The 18,739-nt window shown below is 37.4% G+C and overlaps 1 protein-coding gene across 3 annotated transcripts in view; it reads right to left on the bottom strand.

Annotated features, from left to right (window-relative positions):
- Positions 1–5,225: 5,225 nt before the first annotated feature.
- ERLEC1 (endoplasmic reticulum lectin 1) overlaps positions 5,226–18,739 on the bottom strand; it is a 39,625-nt gene continuing 26,111 nt past the window's right edge. The window contains exons 11-16 of one of the 3 annotated variants that reach the window (XR_011076600.1): positions 15,317–15,441; positions 13,792–13,869; positions 13,378–13,453; positions 11,022–11,096; positions 6,219–6,284; positions 5,226–5,452 (exon numbers count right to left, since the gene is read on the bottom strand). Coding sequence is in view for 2 of the 3 variants with exons in the window: in XM_068564643.1 (XP_068420744.1) it covers positions 11,025–11,096; positions 13,378–13,453; positions 13,792–13,869; positions 15,317–15,441 (351 nt within the window). In the remaining variant the exon portion in view is untranslated. Of the gene's footprint in view, positions 5,453–6,218; positions 6,285–8,471; positions 11,097–13,377; positions 13,454–13,791; positions 13,870–15,316; positions 15,442–18,739 lie in introns of those variants that run through there. The other 2 variants (XM_068564643.1, XM_068564642.1) reach the window with 2 other exon arrangements.

The raw sequence follows: 18,739 nt of genomic DNA, 5'->3' as shown, positions 1-18,739 counted from the left end.
AATGACCTTGTGGCAAATGACATATATACGATTCCAACCCTTGAAAATTGAGATTTGCTTTATGCTCCCGTAGATGGACAGTTCATGTAAACGATCTGAGTATACTCGAAAAGAATGTGTATTTTTTTTTTAAAGTATTTGTTTATTTATTTATGGCTGTGTTGGGTCTTCGTTTCTGTGCAAGGGCTTTCTCTAATTGTGGCAAGTGGGGGCCACTCTTCATCGAGGTGCGTGGGCCTCTCACTATCGTGGCCTCTCTTGTTGCGGAGCACAGGCTCCAGACGCGCAGGCTCAGTAATTGTGGCTCATGGGCCCAGCTGCTCCGCGGCACGTGGGATCTTCCCAGACCAGGGCTCGAACCCGTGTCCCCTGCATTGGCAGGCAGATTCTCAACCACTGCACTACCAGGGAAGCCCCGAATGTGTATTTTTTTAAAATAAATTTATTTATTTATTTTTGGCTGCGTTGGGTCTTCATTGCTATGCATGGGCTTTCTCTAGTTGCAGTGCATGGGGTCTACTCTTCATTGTGGTGTGTGGGCTTCTCATTGCGGTGGCTTCTCTTGTTGCGGAGCAGGGGGTCTAGGCGCGCGAGCTTTAGTAGTTGTGGAGCGCGGGCTTCAGTAGTTGTGGCTCGCGGGCTCTGGAGCACAGGCTCAGTAGTTGTGGTGCACGGGCTTAGTTGCTCCGTGGCATGTGGGATCTTCCCGGACCAGGGATCGAACCCGTGTCCCCTGCATTGGCAGGTGGATTCTTAACCACTGCACCACCAGGGAAGTCCCAAGAATGTATATTTTTTGTTGGGTAAAATGTTTTCTACAGGTCCATTAGTTCAAGCCTATTGATTGTGTAGTTCAAATCTATATTCTTACTGATTGTGTTTGTTTGTTTGATCCGGAGAGAGATGGCAGCAAAAGTGCTTATACACAGAGAGTAGACTGCTAGCATGTGGTGTGCATGGGTACCCTGCAGAATAGTTGATAGAGGGAAGAGAGAACTTGTTACTTGCTGGGTTGTTAAAGTGGAGGTCAGTTAGGAGAGTTTCTATGGGAGTGTTATTTTTAAAATTCAATAAATAAGATTGTAGATATTACTCAAAATTCACTTCAGAACCTTATTACGATATAAGCATGCATTTGTACATAGTTGTAACCAGAATGTACATGTCTTACCTTCTATTTTTTTCTGTTGAAATGATCACATCATCAAACTTTTGAAGAGCAGATTCATTTTATGAATACTGTTGAAATTACTCACAAACCTATACCTGTTCAAGGAAAGTAATGTAGAGGAAAACTGCCTTCAGTCAACCTAGCAAATAAGAAAGAGAGCTGGGAATAGAGCGTTTCCTTACAGACTGTCCTTACAGAAGTTTTTTAAGGAGTCAAAACTGAATTGGCAACAAGGAATGTATCTCTGGGTGATAGGTTTAAATTTAGTGACTCATCTACTTGACCTAGAGAGTTATTCTAGACAAAAGAATTTGTCTTCTGCTTTAGGAATATTGTTAACCTCATTTGATTCACCACCCACTGTCCACTTTCGCCCCACAGCTCTGCTTCTTAGGTGATAAAAAAGTGCTCCACTATACGTCCAATATGCATTCTACAAGTTTTGATTGTGAAAATGCACAAGTGCAGGTAATAACAACAACCATTTGGCTTACATGATGGTAAGATACACCAATTTCAGAGAGGTTACAACGTGAAAAAATGCTTATCTTAGAATTGGTGATATATGGTGTTTAGTATAAGCTAGGGGAAAACACAAAATTATGGTCCCTTGATAAATACTTTAAGGATCTTTCTTTGAAACTAAGATTTTAAATAGTTCCTTGGTTAGGAACTCTTTGCATCCAGAAGCAATGGCCTCATAAGATTCCAGGTGGGAATTCTTTTCTAAAGTGGGAAGGGGCAGTAATGAAAGGGCAGCATGAGGTCTTAAAAGAGTAAGGCACAGTAGCCTTCTCAAACAGCTCAGTTGTAGGGACCTGAAAATGAGCATCTATAAACTGGATCCCTTTTTCATGCTCAAGATACTTGCACCCCCATTTGAAGATCTCTACGCTAGGCCACCAGTAGCACTCCTGGGTGCTGGCAGGTTCAGGTTCCCACCAGACCTGACTTTGGGTTATGGCTCATTCTTGGGTAATTCTCCATAACCCAGCCAGGCCAGATTATGGAGGCTCCCCTTTCAAGGTCATCCTCTTCATTCAGTTTAGTGGCAATGATACATGGAAACTACACGGGCACTTTTGACTCCCAGAGGTAGGCGTTTTCTCCCTTATTCACTTAAAGCAGTTGTTGTTTTTCTTCTTCATTACCGAAAGAGGTCTACGGTCCCGTAAAAGAGATTTGCTCTCACTGCCTCCCTACTGGAGTTGAAGAAGGAAGGCCGAGAGTCAGTGAAGACACCAGGTCTGTGGAATGGTGAGGAGAGGCAGGTAGGCGGTCAGGGAGAAAGGCTCACCTCCTCCAGGGATCCAGGCTTTAGAGAGGGCAGGCCTAGACTGAGCTTAGAACCACAGCCAAAGCAGGCAAGCTCCACCAGTGGGAGGACTCTGCCTCGACAGGTGACTGGGGAATGTGCTTCAGTATGTACCAGTCAGCAACACCGGCCCAAGTGTGAAGTCTTCTTGAAGTGAGGGCTTGAAGCCAGATGGGGTAATTTTTGAGGGGATGGAGAAGGGAAAGGAGGACCAGAAAGATAGGAAAATAGCTCCCTACTTCCTCCCCCACCCCTAAATATGGATCTGTAAATTGAGAAGCAGGTGCTGGCAGTGATTACGATATTCAGTCTTTCAATACCACTTAAGTGCTAATGACACTCATTTTATCTCTCTAATCCTAACCCTCCCTGAACTCCATGCTGGTCTATCCAATTGCCTATTCAGCGTCTCCACTTGGACGTCTAATAGACATGTACAAAACTGAACTCTTGATTCAAACCCGCTCCCCACAGACTTGTGCCTCCTGCTGTTTTATCATCTCAGTAAACAGCACCACAATGACCAGTGCACAGCTTAGTCAGGGCCCTTGATTCTTTTCTTTCTCTTGCATGCCACATCTAATTGATAGAGCAATCCTCAATTATCTTGAAAATATACTCTGAATCCAATTATTTCTCACCTCCTTCAACCCCATCCCTTCTAGCCCAGACCCCCACCATCTCTCACCTGGACTGTTAAACTAGCCTCATAACCATTCTCCCACATTCCAGTCTTTCTCTCCCACAGTCTCCTTCCTGTGTGTCTGTGACCCTTTTAAAGTAAATCATATTTGTCACTCTCTTGCTTAAAACTTTCCAGCAGCTTTCCATCCCACTAGAACAAAATCTGAAGTCCTTGCTATGGCCTACATGGCCCTGATAATCTGGCCCCTGGTTTCCTCTTTGTCCTCATTTCCTTTCATGTGTACTCTGCCTAATGTGCTTGGGCTACACAGCCTTTTTGGCTATTTCTCACACGCCTCCATTTTGTTCTCATGTCAGGGAATTAATTCCCCCAGGAATACTTCAGCCTGGAATGATCTTCCCCCAGGGCCTTTCCTAGTTTCCATATTCAACATAGCTCTCCACCCCATCAGTATATATCCTTCTGCCACACTTTATTTTCTTCATGATTCTTATCATTACCCAACATTATGCTACTGTATTAGCCTGCTCGGGCTTCCATAACAAAATACCACAGACTAACTGGCTTAAATAACAGAAATTAATTTTCTCACAATTATGGAGGCTAGAAGTTCAAGGTCAAAATGCCATCAGGATTGGTTTCCTGTGAGGTCTCTTTTCCTGGCTTGTGGAAGGCTGCCTTCTCATCGTGTCCTCATGTGGCCTCTTCTCTGTATGTGCATGGAGGGAGAAGTTTAGGGGGTCTCTGGTGTCTCTTCCCCTTCTAAGGACACCAGTCGTATCAGATTAGGGCCCCACCCTTGTGACCTAATTTAACCTCAATTCCCTCCTTAAATGTCTTATCTCCAGATACAGTCACATTGTGGGTTAGAACTTCAAACATGAATTTTGGGGGGTGGGGGGCACACTTCAGTTCATAATAGTTACATATAATTGTTTACTGGCTGTCTCCATTAGAAAAAAGCTGTAAATAAGGCAAAGACTGTGTATTTTGATCAGCACCGTATCCCTAGTACCTATTAGTCCTTGGCCCTGGTGGGCTTCCAGTGATGACTGTAGAATAAATGAATCATATAATAAATGACTGAATGGATAAAGCCTGAAAGTGATGTCCACCCAGATCTCTATCTGGCTGGCTTACAATTTCCCCATGTTTGTTACTTTTTGTATCCCTCTCTATATTCCCAGGATAATCATCAGCAGGACTCTAATGAAAGGGGATATGGGTCTTGATTTAGGAGGACTACAAAGCGTTTCTGTTTACTCAGGAGACCAGCTTTAAGGGCATCTTTTCCCAAGTGACCACCCTGGCTGCCCAGGAGCTGCCAGACAACCTGCATTCATTCTCATTCGAATTTCTTGGCTCATAATGCAGCCTGAGGACTCTGAGGATAAAATCAAACTCTTCAGCAACCACAGAGGAGTTAAGGAGAAAAGGGGTAACTCGTTCTTGGAGGGACAGAAGGGACGATACCAGTTACTTTAAAGCAGATGACAATTTGAATAAAGGTGCAGATTTAGTGAAATTCTGCTTTCCATAAGAGATAGTTAACAGGCAATCTGTTTAGGTACAGTGCCTTTGAGATTAATTTTACCAAAGTAAAAATATCACTTTATTGTTTATGGACAAATTAGTGAATTTTCCCTCCTTTACCCCAATAAAGAGAGAATTCTGATTTAAAAAAAATAAATACACTTAGCTGGTTCAGTTTGTTTCTCTGAGTTCCATTTCTGTGAAGGTTTGTTTTTTTGACACTTTTCCAAACCTTCAGCTGCTTGTAGCATGCTGATGAGTGGGAGATCTTTCAACTGTGGGAACCTTGATTTTCATGCAAAGACTGATGTTTTGCAAAATGTACCTTGTTCAGATGCCAGATAGGCCTTAAAAAGTAGAGCAAGTCACAAAGGGTGCTTTATGCCTGTCTTCTGGGGCCGCGGCACTAGGATAGGTTTTGTAACCTGTATAAATGCTTCAGGTTCAATACATTTCATTTCTGATGTTAGGAAGGGCTTATGAAAGTTTCTTGCTCATTTGCTTGGGTTTAGCAACAATGTATGTCAAAGAAATTGTAAGAACTGATTTTATTAATATTACTCTGAGGAAAGATATGACTGGGAATTGTATTCTTCACAGAGAACCATAATGTTAGACACTTTCTTTGAGGAGTTCAGAGTACCTCAGAACTGGCATGTTTTCAGTACATGGAGACTGAAAATTTAATTTTCTTGGGAATTCCCCGGTGGTCCAGTAGTTAGGACTTGGCGCTTTCACTGCAGGGTCCCAGGTTTGATCCCTGGTTGGGGAACTAAGATCCTGCAAGCTGCATGGCCAAAAAAAAAAAAAAATTAATTTTCTTAACCTTTGAGATCAGGGACTTTACTCAATCACTGCCCACTAGTGGGAGAAATGAAACACAATAAGGAGGCAAAGACACTGTACTCCTGTTAGGAAGGAGAAGCAACATATGGGACCGTGGGAAAGCAGTCTAAAGCAGCAAAAAATTAAACAATGTTGGGGGGAACCCGAGTGAAAAGGAATACAGATGGAGCAAATCAATAATTCTACTCCTTCTTCTTTCCCAACCATTGTAAAACTGAGGAAAATGTTTTTTTCCCCCAAGCACCAAACACTGAAAAATAAGGACTGTTAGGAAACCCGTGGGAATTGGAGTAGTTGGGGAAGATTTTTATAAGGTGTGGGTAAGAGAGGATGAAGGGTCAATCATTTATTCAGCAAATATTTGTTGAGTGTCAATTTTATGCAAGGTCTGAGAAGAAACAAAATTAAGACATATTCTTTACTCCAACAAATAAAAGATAAAGGAATTATTTTTATCATTTAAGTCATAAATGCAATCTGGATCTAGATAAATCGTAGCTGCACTTGCATCGTTTACCATCACAGGAGGATTATCAAAGAAGGTAGGGTTTGATGGCATTTAACCAAGCCAGAATTTCCAAGGTAACACTTTAATCTTGTTAGTGAACTTTCATTTGCCCGATTTGTGGGTGGCATTAGCTTAAGAAAAGTTAGTGGAGTTCCATGATAAAAATAATATATGGAAAAAAATGGGTGTCATACGTTACCAGGACAAAATCAGTCATTTCCCTCATCTTACAGGACATTTTGCTGAGTCCCTCGGTGTGTTCTCTCTGGTGGAAGATGATAACCGAGAGCGGTTAATGGGGCAGATGCTCTGTGAATAGAAAGCACTATGGCATATTATTTACAAACATGGACTCTGGAATCTAAACTGATTCAACTGCTGGCTCAGCCAACTGTAGTTTAGTTCAGTTCTTATAGCCTCATTTTCCTTATCTGTGAGTTAACGATAGTAAACCTACCTCACAGGGTTGTGAACATAGGGTATCTGAAGGGTTTAGCATAGTGCCTACTATTTAATAAATGTTCAAGAAGTGACAGCTGTCATTTTTATTTTTATAAAAGAAGAGTCTGGGATAGCCTATTATCTGAAATTCAAAGAATAATGACACAAGATTGTTCACAACTGGCTTTTGGGGGGTGAAACCCTTTCTTGGAGGTGGTTAATGAAAGTTTTTCCAACAAATGATTTCTCAAAATGGCTTAAGATTATATATATATATATATATATATAAATAAATATAAATATTTATTTATTTGGCAGCACCAGGTCTTAGTCACGGCACATGGGATCTTTAGTTGCAGCACATGAACTCTTAGTTGCAGCATGTGAGATCTAGTTCCCTGACCAGGGATCAAACCTGGGCCCCCTGCATTGGGAGCGTGGAGTCTTAGCCACTGGACCACCAGAGAAGTCCAAGATGGCTTAAGAATATTAATAACTATAAGTATGGAAAACTAATCTAGGGGAAAAACAACTTCCAATCTCCTTGACCAATTATTAATATTTTTCTAATCTATGAGATAATATTTGGACCTCTGATAGAATTCTTAAATGAGTAAATTGGTTTTTACTGCTATTAAAGACCACTGGTGACTAATTGGCAAACTAGTATTTTATTGAGGACACAGAAGCTTTTAGAACCCAACAAAGTTCACTGTTTTTGGCTGTATTACTGAGTGAATTTAGATAGTAAAGCAGATTTGACTTACTGGGCTTTACAATCTACTTTGCTGGACTTTCAAGGATGTTTGATTTTTAGTATTATATATTTACAAAATGAAAATTATGTTTGTGCTTCAGGCAAATATACAGAAAGCGGTATTTTTTCTAAAATTGAGGCAAAGCATAATTTATTCTATTGAAAGGTGCTGGAAAGCAATTTAACAGATTTGAAATATATAATGTAGTATATGATTAGATGTGAGATGTTTAGCATTATTTCATAGTCTCACAAGTGTCTTCCACAGTTGAGATGATTACCATTTCCAGAACTTCTGCTTGATTCACTTGCTTTTGAAGCACACTTTTTGTTTCAAATATAAAAAATTCTAAAATTCTTAAGAGTTTACAAATAGGTGTGGATGCAAAACACTACAAGCCCTATATTCCATTTGTTAGTAATTCTGACTTTCTTCTTTGCATTTTATAAGTTTTGAGACTGTCAGGCCTGCGTTTATTTTCTTTAGGTGTTAAAGAGTGGAATTCTAGTCTTCAGACTGTAGTTCTTTTGAATGCAAGTGAGGAAAACATGCTCATTCTTCCTAATCACTGCAAAAAAGCATTAGTATACTGTGTTATTACTAATAGAGAAGACTTGTAAGATACCAGGATCACAGTGATTGAAGCCATGACTGATGAAAGTAACCTGTTAACCTCTCACCTTAATTCTGATTGGTTATATACCTAATGTGTGGTCTCAATGCTAATATTTAAAGTGACAATTCAATTTTCTGAAAGGTGATGGAGGTATTAATTTAGTTACTCTACAGTGCTGTAATATGGGAAAAGTGAAGAATAATGGTATCCCCACCAGCTCCTCTACACATGTAACACCCACTCTTCCCCTCAAGATCTTTTGTGTTTTATTACATGAAACCTGATTCATGAATGACTGTGTGCACCAGTGTCAGTCCACATATTAAATATTAGTGAAGCTTAATTCCTCTTTTGCAGACGAAAACTTAGGAGAATTTCTAGTATTTTCTTCCCATAATCCACTGGATCATCTCGCCTGCTTGTACAACCTACTTAAGAGACTACTGGCAACTGAAATAAAGCATGCTCTTGGTACGTAGTGGTCCATGGTTTCTCTACCACCCCTGTCAAACAACTGAAAAAAAGAAATGGAGAAATGGATTTTCCTTTAAGCCATGTCACCATGGCAACATATATTTTGAAAACTTTTACCTCAACAGCTCATCATAACATATAACATACACACATATGAAAATAGTTCTATTTGTATGTTCAAATGGAAATGTAAGCCCTGGTAAGTAAAATTACCCAACACTAGGAAGAGAGTTTAAAATCACTTTCTAGTATAGCTGATATTTATTTTCATTTGAAACTCTGATTGCAAATACTATTTATTCAAAATTCAAATCTTGATTCTTATTTTCCTTTTTAGATTGAGACCTTTTATGTTAGCTATTTGGTGCTACTGGGTCAATAATTTGGCCTGATTATGTACTATGAAGTTTAAGCTTTGTCACAAATCAGGTCAGGCCTTTTTGTATATCAGACTGACTGAAAAGGATAGTTCACCAAGGACTGTACACAAAGCTTACTATTCAGTTTAGCTGAGATAATTTGTTGCCCTTTGTTGCTGAGGTCCATTTAATCAAGGATATAAGGATATAAACAAGGCCCCATCTAGTGGTATCTTGAAAAAAAGCAGGTAAAGCTGAAAAAAGGGGGAAAAAGAAAGTCTCCATGTCGCAATCTTCCTGTAAAGATGAGCTACTAGTTATTTCCCTGAAACCGTAATCAGGAGGGTTAGTATGTGTGAAATTGTTAAAAGTGAAGTGCCTGAGTCACAGTGATCCTCGATCACTGGAGAATTTATTTAAAATAAAGAGAATCACTCAGGAAACATTCAAAATGCAGAGTCTTAGGCTCTAGGCTAAAGAATCTGATTTAGCAGCCACCTTAATAGAGATTCCACTTTGAGAAAGACTTCTCAAAGTACATTAGGCATATTGTAGCTGAGCCCTTTTTCCTGCCTTCTAATATAGAAGAATGGCTGCACAATCGAGGTAACAACAAAAAATTTAGAGATCAAAAAACTTCATAGACTACTGATAGGGGACCCAAGATTTAGAAGGGCTATAGAGATACCTGGCCTAGCCTTCGTCTCAAAGAAGTTTAAGCTGTTAGCCAAGACAGAAGGCTGACTTAATTTTTATTATGACTTCTATTTTTAAGAATCTTCTGTAGTAAACTATTCTAATACAGTTTTTCAGATATTTCCCCCCTCTCTTACAAAAGAAAGAGTTTGGCCTAAATATTCCCCAAGTATTTTTTTGGCACTAAGCTTTCACAGTTCTCTCTCCTCTCCTATACCTATAATCTAAATGTGAAAGTAAACCTGTTTGTCTTAATTAATTGATATAGTAAATATAATTCTATACTTTATTAAAGAATTAAATTTTAATGGCTTTGGTCTCTGATCTTATTATGTTAATAGGAGACAAGGGAGATATTAGGAAATAAACTAACACTTACTGGGAACCTGCTAGGCTTTTTATATACAGAGAAAATTAATGCACTGATACAACCACCTTATGAAGTAATAAGTAGTCTCTCTACAATAGAGGATGTGAGGCTCGAAGTGGTTAACTGCTGTCTAGGATCACACATCTAGTAAGTTAAAGAGAGTATCTGGATTTAGGTTTGAATTCGAAGTGCATGCTATTTCTACATGTGCTGCTTCCTACTAAAATCTATAGATAGCCTTCCAACAGTCAATTATATTAACCGTTTCTCAAACTAAAATATCTTTGACCAGAACTGCTGAGAAGGAGGAAAAGGAAAGTGTCTTATGGGTACTTTTCTGCCCTTCTTTAGACATGTATGTCCAAAATACAACAGGATGATGTTGTGTGAAACAGAGTAATGGAGAAAATAAAGAAACTGTATAATCTGCCATTGACTACATGACAACACTGCTTGTGGACATTTTATTCACTTTAAAATAAATATTGTGCTGTAAAACTGTCCAGAACTAAAATCTGTAGTATATAGTAGGCAAGTACAAAGGATAGCCAGCACAGTGTGTTTTGTGAAGATAAATCATTCTAAATCGAAAGAGAAGAATCACTGACTGTCTATACCAGGTACATATTTTGGGGGGAAACACACTCATATCAAGGAGAAAGAAACAGATAAAAGTTCTGAGAGAGAAGCAACCTATTGTAAATAAGAGTTTCTTGAGATTAACAGAGGAGAAGAAAACTTATATGTGAGGCTTTACTGTGTGTCCAGTTTCTAGTTTAATACCTGGTAGAGAGCGGTTGCTAAATAAAAATTTGTTGAAAGGATTTCAGGCACTAGAAATTACATATTTAACACAGTCTCTCATTTAAACAACCTCCTATCAATTTCCTTCTTCATTATCCTTACTTTATTAGCTAGTGTATATACTATAATTTATATAATCTATTATTTTAAAACTTTCAATAGGTACAACGATTATGACATTTTATTAGGATGGACTCTAAATTGCTTGGACAGGATTTATTTTGGAATCACATTATCCAAGCAAAGAAAAACACACAATCAGTTTATAAGACACAACAAAAATGAAAAAGGTGAAACAAAACGTCTGCCTTAGAAGTTTATCAATAACCTCTTATGTACACATACATATTCACAAAGTGGTTGAGAGTCCTTTTATACAATCCTTTAGATGCAGTCCAATGACTGAGAGCTCTATAATGGGACACATGGTCAGACAAATCATCATGACTTCCAATGATCTTTTTTTTCCCCTGAACTTTGTTACCCTTTAGTTGGGGAGAGAAAGAAGTCCATTTTCGTCTGCTGTATCTAAGATTTTACAGATCACTGGAGATTCAACCTAAAGAACAACAACAATAAAACCATTAAAAAGCTGCTAAGCTGAATACTTTATTCAGTATTTTTCTGCTGAACGAATACATATAAATTTGATAAATGTATATGAGTCCTTGTTTTGGATAAACCATCCAATGTTATTTCTACAAATTGAGCTTTTTAGAAAACATTTAGTCATCCAAATAAAATACCAGATAGGTAGAGAAGGTATTTTTATCTTTAAGTAAAAGAGATGAGAGAGAAAAGGAGTAAAGGACAAGAATAAGAGAGAAATACATAGCTAGGTCTTATATAACAAAAACGTAGCAGAATATGGCAAAATAATAAGTTGTACAATTCAAGAAAAAGGTTAAAAAAAAATACAATCCAAAAATGGGCCAGGTGTTAAAATGATCAGATTTAAGATAATTATAATAAATATAATGAAGGAAATAGTGGGAAAGGCAGACAACATGTGTGAATAGATGGGGGATTTTAGCAGAAATGAAACCATAAAAAAGAACCGAATGGAAATGTTAGAAATGAAAAATATATCAGATACAAATTCATTCAAAGAGGTGGACAGGACACAGCAGAGGAAAGAATCAATGAACTTGAAGACAATTCAATAGAAATGACATGACCTAAATTGAAACAAAGAAGGTAAGAATAAAATAAAGGGCCTGAGATTTGGTGACAACTTCAAACTAACATGTTTAATCAGGGTCCCAGAAATAGAAAAAAGGTGGGGCAGAAGAAATCTTTGAGAAGATGATGGCCAAAATTTTTCCAAACCTAATGAATTATATCAACCCACAAACCCGAGAAGCTCAGTGAACTCCAACCAGGATAAATAACAAAGAAAACCACCCTTACGCATCGCATAACCAAAGGTAGAACCATATTTCTAGAAGGAAGTAGAAGATAATACCTTCATGACTTTGGGGTGGCAAAATTTCTTAAAACAAAAAAAATCATTAGCAATAAAATGGGAAAAAAATTGATAAAATGAACTTCATCAAATAAACTTTTGCTCATCAAAAGACAGTAAGAAAAAGAACAGTCAAGACACAGATCAGGGGAAAAATGTGCAATTAAAATAGAAAAAACTCATGTCCATTATATATTTGAACTCCTAGAAATAAATAATAATAAGACAGACAACAACAACAAAAATGGGTAAAAGATTGAGAAAGACTCTCTCCTTGACCAAATGATAGGAAGGCTCGCCTGAGCCCTCTTTTTGACTAGGCCTCTTTTTGTTCCTGGGCCTGCCAAGTCCAGTTGCAGCAGTAATTCTGATAAGTCAGTTTAGAGAGAATCCCTCACTCTCAATATCTAATCACCCTCCATATCTGATCAAATTCCTCCTCTCTCACTTTTGATATCTGATCTTCCTGGCCTGCCTTCAGCAATAATTCTGTTAAGTCAGTTTAGCAAGAATCCCCTACCCCTGATGTCTCCTTTTAGTAATTTGCCATACACTGACTACTCCCCAACACCCCATTCTGCTTGTTGGCTATGTATCCCTGGCTGTCTTTGCTGTATTTGGAGATGAGCTGACTCTCTCTCCCCTATTGTGATAGTCTTGACACTTGTGGCAATAGTCCTGAATAAAGTCTTCCTTACTGTTTTTGTGTCAGAGTAATTTTTTCTTTAAAAAGACTTGGCTAGACACTTCACCAAAGAAGGTATACAGATGAATAATCACATGAAAAGGTTTCAAAAACACTTTTCATACGGGAAATGCAAATTAAAATCACTAAAATGGCTAAAATAAAAAAGACTGACAACACCAAATATTTATTGGTAAGGATGTGGAGCAATTGGACTCTCATATATTGCTGGCAGGAGTAAAATGATGTAAACAAAGGCTGAGTCTAAAAAACATGCTGAGTCAAAGAGGCCAGGCATAAAACATTATAGACTATATGATCCCATTCATATGGAACCAAAAAAGAGGTAAAACTGATCTATGGTATCAGAAAACAGAAAGGAGTATCTTTGGGAATTGAGGGGTATTGACAGGAAAGGGGTATAAGAAAATTTTCTGCAGTGATAGATACCTTGTTTTGGGTAATAGTTAAATGGGTACATAAAACTGTCAAAACTCATCAGACTCAACACTTAAGAACTTTGCATTTTACTTTATGTAAATTATACCTAAATAAAAAAATGTCAATTTTTACAAGTAGTATGAGGGCTATATTAAACTTTGGAGACCACTGAAGGTCCTTTCTAGACTTAATGCTAAAAATTAAAATGTGGCCCCAAACTGAATTCCTGAGTATTAGTTTTTCACTTACCCCAAGGATATACTGACAGGAGTGAGGCTCTAGCATATATACAGTAACAGCATGAGGAGAATCTGATTCTTTACACCTAAAACAGAGAGTACTTTAAGGCACTGCCCAAACGATACAAAATTATTTTAAATTGTTTTCCTCTCAAGGATAAAAATGCCTTGTAAGTGATTCTGTATAATTTAATAAATAATTGAAATAATTTAATTTGATAATAACTTATAAATAACTTATAAATAAATAACAATTATATCACAATTATGATTTTACTATTTTATAGTAACAGTATTTTATGACAAATCCATAAATTATTATGAATAAATATAATTATCCATAATTTATATTTATATAATCTTTTGCCCATAGGAAGCAGACTAAAGAGAAAGGCATAAAGCATGATTTGATGGTCTAACTTACTTTAGTTTTACAGTCACCTGTCTTGGTTTGTCAGTTATATCACAAATATCTCCATTCCCATAAAAATGTGACACCATCCTGAATCAGAAAAACACACAACCTTTATTAAACTAAAACTTCACTCATTCAGAGTAATTGTAATGGGTAGGGTGAGAAGATGGCTAGAGGGTCAGTTTTGCATTAGTTAAAAAAAAAAATCTGACTATAAAATACTCCTTAAAAATACATATTTTTAAGGTTATGTCACAGAGAAAGTCTTTCAGCTTCTATAAAGAATACAAAGTTGAGATACTTCTTAGTGGTTTAATTAGTAAGAATGATCTTTAACTTGCAAATTATTTACTTGTATACAAATAGTTAAGGTTAAATTGCTTTTAAAAAAGTTTTCTTTTAAAGCTAACCATTTCCCCAGCCCTGTATATTGTTTCCTTTGTGGAATGGTTTCCCCGTCTTCCCATCCTCCATTCAGTTCCACTCATTAAAATACTGTAATGCAGGTGTACAAAGGTAAAGCCTAGGCTAAGCTATAAATTCCAAAGAGCAGGAACCAAAGAAAAGTTTTAATTTTGCTAGCCTCACACTCCTATGCTTCAATATTTGTTGCACATGATACCATGAGCTATTTTCACTTGAAACATATAAACATTTAAAAAATCGATCCGTTTAGTATATTAATACTTAAATACCTATCTTAATTTTGCTAATTTTGATTTTGGTCAGTCCAAGAAGTCAGCACATTCTGAAAACAGACTCTCTCAATACCATCTATGCTAGGAAGGACAAAGTTAACATCTGAGAAGAAAAAAGAATGAATAATTTAAAATTCACTGAGTAATGGACTATAAGAAAAGCTAAAGTTTAGTTATTCTTGGGAAAGAAGAGATTAATTTACTTCTGCTATAACAAGATAAACCTAATAGCCCAAAAGAGATGTGAGGTAGTTTTTCAAAAAACCATTGTTTAACAATTTTCAACCATTACCCCACGTTAAGTAACAAAGGGAAATGCTGGAGTACATTTAAATAGAGTTAAGTAACTTAAAGTGGTAGCGATTACACATGAAGGGGGAAAATGTTTATAACAGCCTTAGACCTAATACCTGGAATTGTACCAGTGTTACTAACGCCACCACCACTCTCATTACCATACACCACCACTGTCAAAGGCAGCAGCCAAAGTTTATTGCATGCAATTGCCAGGCACTACACTTTACATGAATTACCTCATTTAAATGTCGTAACAATTCTCTGAGGCAAATACTACTAGACAAGAAAAGTGAGGCTTACGAAGATTATGTAATTTGCCCAAGGTAGTAAGTGAATCGCCAGTATTTGAATACAGGGTATCTGACTTCAGAAACTGTGCTCTTAACTATTACACTATGTTGTTCCCTCTCGAAAAGAAAACTAACCTAAAAAATGTCCCTGAGAAAAGCTGACCAGATATTTTACTTTAAATTTATGTTTTTCAATATTCTGAGTTTTAAATATTCTAAGATCTAAAGGCAAATAAAGTTAATATTTACCTGACTGTCTGGGTACCATCGTCTTGAAGGTGATAGGCTCTAGCAGTATTCTTCTTAGCCCATTCAATATGTTCTTCTTGGTTCCATGTCCCCACAACCACAGAGGTTTTCCCACTATCCTTGTCCTAATATATAAAAAAATATTTGTGACAATGCATGCTTGACATCAAGGTGACATTTATGCTGATGGCCTACAAGCTATAGATCTTATCTTCATCTGCACACTGGATATCTATGTTTAGACGTGATAATGTTAGTCAAACTTCTCAATGAGTAGAAATTTGAGCTCATTATTCTTTACTCCTTGTTTCTCTGAATTATGAAACTAGTACTTTCTAGTCAGGTTAGGTCCCGATGTAGTTATTTTTGACTCTTCTATTTCCTTTCTCGCCTACATTTTTCAGTCCTGTCAATTATTTTCCTGGAAATGTTCTTGGCTTCACTCTTTCTCTACATGTCCATTGCCAACATCTCACCCCCAACTAAGAGTTTAACCTCTCATACCTAGATAATACAACCACATACTACTGTGATTCTTCCTTAAATATTTGGCCTTTATCTCTTACCCTGCAGCCACACTGAGCCTATCTTCATACTACTCTTTAAAATGCAAACCTTCAAGTTATACTAATTTTCACACTACTCATTTGACACGATGCACTATATATTGTCCTATATGTGGACTTCCTTCTCTCTCCTTTTCCTTCCGTTCCTTTTCCTTCCTTTTCTTCTTTATATTTTATGCCAGGGACCACGCTGGGAACTAATATACATCTGATTAGTAGAACTAAAAACCCTTACAGAAGCAAAGGAAACAGCCACAGCCACTGCTACAGTGGAGCTTATTGCCTAGTGGAAGAGAGAGCCATTAAACATTCTTTTAGCAACTACACTGTAAATTCCTAGAGAGACAGGGATTAGAGCTGCACAGTGAATTGTTTAAGAGGTTGGATATGGAACAAGAGTGCCTGGGTTTGAATTTTAGTTTCACCATTTACTACCTATGTGATTTTAGGCAAGTTACTAAATCTTTGCTTCAGTTTCCTCATCTTGGAGTAAGAATACTCATCTCTTAGGACTGTTATGAGCATTAAATGAGTTGATATGTGTAAAGTACTTAGAACAATGAATGCCTGGTATACAGTGAACACTATATTTGTTAGCTACTATTATTTTTCTGTCTCCCAAAGCTCCTACCAGAGTTCTTCAAGAAGTTCTAGGGACTTCCCTGGTGGTCCAGTGGTTAAGACTCTGTGCTCCCAATGCAGGGGGCCCCTGTTCGATCCCTGGTCAGGGAACTAGATCCCACATGCTACAACTAAGAGCCCGCATGCTGCAACTAAAGATCCCACAAGCAGCAATTAAAACCTGGCGCAACCAAATAAATTTAAACAAAAAGAAAAAAAAAAAGGAAAAAAAGAAGTTCTAGGTTACATGACCTTGGCTAGTGTTGGCAAGTGTATACGAAAACAGCCACTGTTAATAGAAAGGTAAACTGGTCCAACCCTTTGGAAGGCAATTGTTCAGTATGCATATATTTTGACCTAGCAAGTACATTTCTAGAAACGTGCCCTATGAATATACTTGCAAAAGTTCACAAACACAACTATTTAAAAATGCTCACTAAGATGCTGTAACAGCAAAAACTGGAAACAACTCAAAGGCTCATCAATAGACGTCTGGCTAAATATACTGTGGGTATAGACATAATCCTCTGAACCTGCTGAAAAAAATAAGATCAGCTGTTGCTGGCATGGAAAGATCTCCAAGACACTAGGTGAAAAGAACAAGTGCTGAGCAGTGCATTTAGTATATTCCTTCTGTATAAATAAAAAGGTTGTATCAACATTTACATATAGGCATTTTTTTCCCTTGTGGTGGGTTAGTTAAGAAAATGTTAACAGCTGTTACTTTTTAAAAAAATTTATATATTTATTTTTAAAAATTTATTTATTTATTTATTTAATTTATTTATTTTCCATACCCCTCCCTCCCTCCCCCCAGCCTGAGTGAGCCAGAGCCCCCGAATCAGCTGCTTTTTTTTTTTTGAATTTTTCTATTTTATTTTTTTATACAGCAGGTCCTTATTAGTCATCAATTTTATACACATCACTGTATACATGTCAATCCCAATTGCCCAATTCATCACACCACCACCCCCACCATCCCACCGCTTTACCCCCCTGATGTCCGTATGTTTGTTCTATACATCTGTGTCTCAACTTCTGCCCTGCAAACCGGTTCATCTGTACCATTTTTCTAGGTCCCACATATATGCGTTAATATACGATATTTGTTTTTCTCTTTCTGACTTACTTCACTCTGTAGACAGTCTCTAGATCCATCCATGTCTCTACAAATGACCCAATTTCGTTCCTTTTATGGCTGAGCAATATTCCATTGTATATATGTACCACATCTTCTTTATCCATTCGTCTGTCGATGGGCACTTAGGTTGCTTCCATGACCTGGTTATTGTACATAGTGCTGCAATGAACACTGGGGTGCATGTGTCTTTTTGAATTATGGTTTTCTCTGGGTATATGCCCAGTAGGGGGATTGCTGGATCATATGGTAATTCTTAGTTTTTTAAGGAACCTCCATACTGTTCTCCATAGTGGCTGTATCAATTAACATTCCCACCAACAGTGCAAGAGGGTTCCCTTTTCTCCACACCCTCTCCAGCATTTATTGTTTGTAGATTTTCTGATGGTGTCCATTCTAACTGGTGTGAGGTGATACCTCACTGTAGTTTTGATTTGCATTTCTCTAATAATTAGTGATGTTGACCAGCTTTTCATGTGCTTCTTGGCCATCTGTATGTCTTCTTTGGAGAAATGTCTATTTAGGTCTTCTGCGCATTTTTAGGTTGGGTTGTTTTTTTTTTTAATATTGAGCTGCAGGAGCTGTTTATATATTTTGGAGATTAATCCTTTGTCTGTTGATTCATTTGCAAATATTTTCTCCCATTCTGAGGGTTGTCTTTTCGTCTTGTTTATGGTTTCCTTTGCTGTGCAAAAGCTTTGAAGTTTCATTAGGTCCCATCTGTTTATTTTTGTTTTTATTTCCATTACTCTAGGAGGTGGATCAAAAAAGATCTTGCTGTGATTTATGTCAAAGAGTGTTCTGCCTATGTTTTCCTCTAAGAGTTTTATAGTGTCTGGTCTTACATTTAGGTCTCGAATCCATTTTGAGTTTATTTTTGTGTATGGTGTTAGGGAGTGTTCTAATTTCATTCTTTTACATGTAGCTGTCCAGTTTTCCCAGCACCACTTATTGAAGAAACTGTCTTTTCTGCATTGTATATCCGTGCCTCCTTTGTCATAGATTAGTTGACCACAGGTGCGTGGGTTTATCTCTGGGCTTTCTTTTTTTTTTTTATTCTTTTTTTTTTTTTTTAAATTTATTTATTTATTTATTTAT

The sequence above is a fragment of the Eschrichtius robustus genome, chromosome 15, assembly GCF_028021215.1.
Source record: "Eschrichtius robustus isolate mEscRob2 chromosome 15, mEscRob2.pri, whole genome shotgun sequence".
NCBI lineage: Eukaryota > Metazoa > Chordata > Mammalia > Artiodactyla > Eschrichtiidae > Eschrichtius > Eschrichtius robustus.
Note: the sequence above shows the minus strand (reverse complement) of the source record. Positions and strands in the feature narration are given on the sequence as shown.